The sequence below is a fragment of the Dryas octopetala genome, chromosome 6, assembly GCF_963921425.1.
Source record: "Dryas octopetala chromosome 6, drDryOcto1.1, whole genome shotgun sequence".
Taxonomy (NCBI): Eukaryota; Viridiplantae; Streptophyta; class Magnoliopsida; order Rosales; family Rosaceae; genus Dryas; species Dryas octopetala.
In genome coordinates this window covers 15108546-15115165 of record NC_141371.1, presented here as the reverse complement: position 1 = coordinate 15115165, position 6620 = coordinate 15108546, and the positions used below count along the sequence as shown (strand labels likewise).

The 6620-nt window shown below is 43.9% G+C and overlaps 1 protein-coding gene across 1 annotated transcript; it reads right to left on the bottom strand.

Annotated features, from left to right (window-relative positions):
- Positions 1 to 461: 461 nt before the first annotated feature.
- LOC147282731 (putative disease resistance RPP13-like protein 1) lies at positions 462 to 3907 on the bottom strand. The gene is made up of 6 exons (XM_086248267.1): positions 3845 to 3907; positions 3667 to 3729; positions 1021 to 1995; positions 808 to 899; positions 636 to 723; positions 462 to 550 (listed from the first exon to the last, which is right to left on the bottom strand). The coding sequence occupies exons 1-3, from the start codon at positions 3905 to 3907 to the stop codon at positions 1102 to 1104; spliced, it is 1020 nt and encodes a 339-aa protein (XP_086104393.1). The 3' UTR covers positions 462 to 550; positions 636 to 723; positions 808 to 899; positions 1021 to 1101.
- Positions 3908 to 6620: the final 2713 nt, after the last annotated feature.

Sequence of the window (6620 nt, the reverse complement as noted above, 5' to 3'; positions counted from 1 at the left end):
GAGACACATGACCGCCCTCCGGAAGTCATGTGCCCGCCCCCTAGGTCCCCACAGGTTCCTAGAGTAGCTCGCTTAACGCCCCATGGGTGTGGGCGCCGGGGGTGGTGGAGAGCCTGACACCATGTCTCCCCCTAAAGAGCATTTTATGCCTTTCTTCACAAAACAGGAGGAAACATCAACATGCGCGAGGAGTCATAATTGGCCATAATTAATTCATCCGAACTCCGAATGACGAACCGTCAGTTGCGTTGGACTCGTTTCGACCTCCTGGATTTACCGGTATTTTTAGATTTCCCAAATTCCAACCGGAAGACCCCGAAACAGCCAAATTACGAAATTACCCTTCCACGCGCGCAACCCGGCCACTCTTCGCCAAACGGATGCCATTCTCTTGGCATTTGGCCCTCCATACTTCATATTAATGTCACGGAAGCACAACTCTAAGTGCGGACCGTGACACATAGCACCTCATCAGCTTGACAACGCCAATGCCATCCTAAATCCTTTATGCGCTTCAACGTGGTCTGTACATGTAGCTTGGTGAGATTTTCTGTACAGAAGATACATAATTAGAGGACTTGTCTATAACTTGAATTAAAAGAAAATGAAGTCCTTATTCCATAGTAAAGGAGTACCAGACAGTGATCATGCCTCGGGGAGTCCAGTCACTGCAACTTTGAGGTCTGATATATCTCCCATAAGGGTGCTTGCAGTATTGTCAGTCTGCATATAATTTTCACATTAATTAAATTGTTCATAGTGTCAAACCCAGCCAATGCAAAATTACATTGCATTGCACTTAAGTACCTGTAACTTGAAGAAATAGAGCGACCAGCCTAAAAGCGAGTCACCACTTGGACATTGCTTCGTTGAGAAAATCATGCGTAAAAATTACATACCTGAAGATTCCAAAGAAAAAAGAAGAAAGAAAGAAATGTGATGATGGCCACAACTCAAAGGTAAACATATATATTTATTAATGGATAAATACAAGTTAATAAATAAGAGCAACTCATTTACCAGAAAACAGAGGTGGATATATGAGATATTGGAATGGCAGAGCTCCCCCACTCATGGAAACACAGATGAGACTTCAATTAATTAGTCATTTTGGCCGGTCGGTTTCTTGGTCTTACTGGATCCAAACTCGGTCTTTTTGGACCGTCTTACATCAACTATGATGTTTGGGATGTGAGAAATCTTGGGCCACTCCTTTCCTGTGTTTTTTTGGCAGCCTTGTGCAAGAATTGGACACCAATCAATCCTCAAGTCATGCAGAGGTGTCTTCCTTAGGAAGTCCGGCAGTGTTGTTAGGAGAGAGCATGAATTAATTCGTAATGAATAAAGACATGGCATTATTTTAAATTCAGAATCCTCTTCCCGCCACCCTTGCACTCCTTCCCACTCTTTCCACTCCTGCATGATCCCAAAGCTGAGTTGTTTCAATTTCGGAAATAAAATACCTGATGACGATCCCAAAAACTCAACCCCAACCTTTTTCACACTATGCATCCCTGATATTTCCAGCCTCTCAAGTGACGGCAATCTCCCAAGAGGAGGCAAAAATTCACAATATCTCCATTCTTCGATAATAAGGCTTCTCAAACTGTTCAAAGACGTCATCATCCTATTGAAAGACTCCATGACACCCTCATAACAACCAATGCGTAAAAGTTCCAAATTTTTGTGGGGTTTTAAGCCATTCAGTATTTCTGTATCACTATTCCTCTGCTCGTCTTCTTCATTCTCAAAATCTAGTTCCAGTTTAGTGAGGTGTTGTCTATTCCCCAATTGTGCTTTCTCAGCTTCACTCGCTTTTTTCAAATTTCCCAGCTTTTTAATGGAAAGGCAACCCCGAAGCTGGTCCAAAATTCCTAAATCTTCCATCTTGAATGCCTCATCTTTGTCACCACCACATACAGTATACTCATCTAGTCTCCGCAGACTTGTTAATCTCTGAATCCCTTTTGGCAAGTACTTTAGCTGATGACAGTCCTTAACATGAAGATGCTTTAAGTTAATCAGTTTTCTCATGGCCTCAGGTAATTTTTTAAGCCCCGTGCACGAAACAAGGCGCAAGGTTTGGAGATTGTATAAATTACACACCGTGTTTGGTAATTTCTTCAAATGAGGATTATGAGACAAATCAATGTACCTCAAATGTACCAATTCACCAATCTCCTTTGGAACTTCTTTGAGTTGGTTATGACTCAAATTTAATGTCCTAAGGTATTTCAATTGCGAAATCAAATTTGGGTCCAAGGTAGTAATGCATGAATCAATTGTTGTGAGGGTATATAGGTTTTTCCAATTGTATGATGAAATAGGAGAAAATGGAAATGGACCCTCTGGTGCAGACCTTATAGTCAAATGACGAACCTTAGCACACTCTATTTTGTGGTGCCTACTGTCATTAGCCTCTACGATAAAACATTCATTCTCAGCGAGAAACGACACAAAGTCATACACAGGACCATGCATTCTGCAACTTGAGATATTCCCATCATCTTCCCCAAAACCTAGGAAGATAGACCGCTTTGTTAAGGTATCAATATAGCTTTGACCTATTATTTCATTTTCTTTTTCTAATTTTGAATTAAGAAAATTTTGTGCCATCCACAACTCAATCAAAGCATCTCTATCATACTTGTAATCTCTTGGAAAAATAGCACAATATAAAAGACAACGTCTTATTGCGGATGCCAAACCATAATATTGTCTAAAAATTTTATGTTCCACAACATTATCTAGGCTCCACATTTTATTATTCAAGACATCCTGCCATTCTTTCATTGTCTCTTTATATCTCATGAGACCACCTAAAACCTTCACAGCAAGAGGCAAACCATTGCACTTTTTCACAATTTCCTTACCAATAGATTCAATCACTTCAAACGACTCATCTCTTTGCTTGTGAGAGAGAGCAATGTTAGTAAACAATGACCGACAATCTTGCTCACTCAACTCTTTCAGAAAGATGCTATGAGCGGAAGTAGCTCCCATCATATTAGCAACCTCCTCATTTCGTGTGGTCACCAATATTCTAGATCCTATACCACATTTCTGCAAAGACCCCTCTAATTGTTTCCACTTGCTATAGTCATGAGTCCACACATCATCTAGGACAAGAAGGAACCTTTTTCCAATGACACATTCTTCTATACATTCCAATAAACATTCCAACTCATTTGAATGAATTCGAGTATCATTATTTTTTCCAAGATCTACAATGACGGATTTGAAAATCTTAGTCTCTTCAAAAAGGTCTGACACACAAATCCATATTCTATTATCGAAATGTGTCTTCACCTTTTCATCATTATAGGCTAGTTGGGCGAGAATTGTCTTCCCAATTCCTGTCTTCCCTATAATAGGAATGACCAGAGGACCCATGTCTTCTTGACTACTCACACTTAACAACTTGCTAATTAAAATATCTTGTTGATCTTTTCGACCAATTATGTTAGGTATATCGAAAGTTATGGGTCGATCAACTTCAAAGATATCAATGGCTACTCTTGTGGTATACCAATCACCTGTTTGTTTAGAAATTGAAGTTAAACTATTGTTCAGTTTCTTTATCTTGTCTTTTATTTGGTGAGACAATTTCTTTATCAACAGAGCACTACGACAACTTAAGTAATAGGAGGAAATGGTGGAACATACCTTCTTCTTAGTAGCAAGAGCATCGTCACTTTCTTTTTTTTCTTGTTTCTCAACTCGCAGTTTCTAGACACCAAGAAGTGCATCTTTAACTTAGCCATCTGGAACCAGGGTACTCTCCTCCTAAAAAAGCGGGAGTTTTTTCAAAACCTAACTTCTACGCAAAGTATTGTGCTTTGACGGCTAGGGTTGGTTCCTTTTTGCATCTGGCCGGCGTCGCTGTGCGCAGATTTGAGACGACCATCCTCTCAGTGGTGCTTCTTCGACTGGGACTGGGCCGACCGATGGAGGAGATAGAAACAAGCTTTTCCAAAACTCTGACTCTGACTGAAGACGAGATCGATTCCATTCAAATCGAACGACCACGCTCAACGACAAATAGCGAGGTCATGCAGCGTAGTCTGGTGGGACATGTGTTGACGGGAAAAACTTTCCACAGGACAGCTTTTAAACAAACAATGGTGAAGATTTGGGATGCGATGGGGGCTGTGACGGTGAAAGATTTGGGACCCAATCTTTTCTTGTTCACGTTTGCCTTTGAGGAGGATAAGAAGCAAGTGATTTCTCAAGCGCCCTGGACTTTTGATAAAGCACTCGTGCTACTGGAAGAACCGAATGGCAGTATAGCTCCGTCCCAGATGCAACTTAAGTTTGCAGAGTTCTGGGTGCAATTTCACAATCTCCCTTTTGACTATATGACAGAGGAAATAGGAAAGATAATCGGAGATGGTATTGGACAGTGTATTGAGGTTGCTGGAGGATTCGAAGCACACCTGGTTGGCAGATTTCTTCGGGCTCGGGTGCGACTTGATGTAACCCGACCGATACCCCGGGTCAAAAAACTTATCCTTGATGAAGGGGCGATGGCTACGGTTGAGTTTCGCTATGAACGCCTCCCCTATCACTGTCATGCGTGTGGGAGGATTGGGCACAGCTCTAAAGTCTGCAAGTTCATCTCGGAGGATCAACGGAAGAAACCTTCGTATCAATGGGGAGAGTGGTTAGTGGCACGAAACGAGCCTGGCAAGTTTACTCCGGTGGAGGTTGGGAAGGGGGGACTCACAGAGGAGGTAAGAGAGGAGATAGAGGCTTTAGTAGAGGAGGTGACGGATAGAGAGGGCCAAAAGTTACAAGAGAAAAAGAAGGTGCACCAGTCGAATGTTGGCTCCAGTGATGGTGACATGATGAGTCCCTTAGATGAGACACGGCCGATTCCGGTAAAAGCAGTGTTTGAGAACATCCAGGCTGGCCTCGGTGAGAGACAAAGCGCCTTAGCCCCCACGTCTTCATCCGATAATGACACACTGGCTTCGGTAATCCAAGCTGCGAGGACGGAGGAGAAGCAGAAACGCAGTGAACGAGCAGTAGGAAAGGAGAAAAAAGAAATAGGAAAACGGAATGGGGGGAAGGAGACGACCTCGGGGGAAGAACAAGGATTATCACAAGGAAGTACAATATCCAAACTTGGCAGTGTGCTCAAGCAAGTTTTGCAATCTTCGAGTGGGGCATCGGAGGTGAGGGGGGACGGTGCTTTTACTAGGACCCCGGTGCCAAAACCAAAAGTTTCACCAGTGAGACTCTCCCCCCGGCTGGCATCACGGGAGGGGGGTCCGACTAGTGGGGGGATCGTGAGTGGGGGCAAACGGAAAGCACAGGCGGAAGACAAAGCTAAGGTGGTTGCTCAGAAAAAAAGCAAGATTAATGGAAGATACACAAAGCCCAATCTCAGGGGCTAAAGTGGTGGGTCCGGATATCCCGGCCCACCACGAACAATGATACTGTTAAGCTGGAATGTTCGGGGTCTCCGGAATCCCCGGACATTCGCCTCTCTCAAGCATCTTTTGAGGGAAAAAAAACCGGACGTCATTTTTCTAATGGAGACAAAAATTACGAATAAACAAATGGAAAACTTATACTCCAAGCTGGGAATGAAAGGCTCAATTTTTGTGGGGCGTACTGGACTGAGCGGAGGTTTGATTTTGCTATGGCGGGCCGGGTTAGACATGAAACTTCTCTCCTACTCGCAGGGACATATTGACATGCAGATATTTCAGGACAGCGGCCCGCACTTCCGCCTTACTGGTTTCTATGGTAACCCTGTGGCAAACCAAAGAAGACATTCATGGGAGTTGTTACGGCGACTTGGTGGGGCTCAAGGTAGTCCATGGCTGGTCCTTGGAGACTTCAATGAAATTCTCAGACCGGAAGAAAAATGGGGGGGTAGGGAGAAGTTGGCGAGTCAAATGAGGGACTTTAGGGAGACTCTCTTGGACTGTAATCTTTCAGATGTGCCTTTTGTAGGGGATCCTTTCACTTGGGAATGTCGACGAGCTGGGGTCTGCTTTGTTAAAGAACGTTTGGACCGGGTGGTGGTGAATCGGGGTATGTTTGATTTATTTGGGGAAGTGACGACCCAGCACATTCAACTCCCTGGTTCGGATCACATCCCAATTCTGGCCAGATTAACAACTCGCACCTCTAATTTTCAGTCGATACAGCGTCGGCGCAGGTTCCATTTCGAACAAAGATGGTGTCGTGAGACGGGGTGTGAAGATATAATCCGAAATGTCTGGGAGGATCCAACGATGGAGGGGGCTGGTTTAACGCAAGGAATAAATAATTGTGCTAGTCAACTGAAAACCTGGAGCGCCAAGCTCTTCCGCAGCCGCCAAAAACAAATCTCAAAGATTCAATTAGAGATCGAGAAGGTCAAGGCGTCTGCCAACCCTACCATACGCTGCGGCAAGTTAAGGGAATTGGAAGTCTCACTGGAAAAACTGATAGAAGAAGATGAAATCTACTGGCGGCAGCGCTCTAGAATTTCTTGGCTGCGGGAGGGTGATAAGAACACCCGCTTTTTTCATGCTCATGCCAGGGAACGAGGCCGACGAAACCACATAGCTGGCTTATTCGATGATCATCACGAGTGGATCACTGATGATACTGCAGTGGGTAAT

Coding starts and splice junctions, on each gene's coding strand:
- LOC147282731 (XM_086248267.1), bottom strand. CDS start 3,907: ATGGTCGTCTCAAATCTGCGCACAGCGACGCCGGCCAGATGCAAAAAG. Junction 3,730..3,844: donor AAAAGGAACCAACCCTAGCC/GTCAAAGCACAA, acceptor CTTGGTGTCTAG/AAACTGCGAGTTGAGAAACA. Junction 1,996..3,666: donor CTCTTGCTACTAAGAAGAAG/GTATGTTCCACC, acceptor CTTCATGTTAAG/GACTGTCATCAGCTAAAGTA.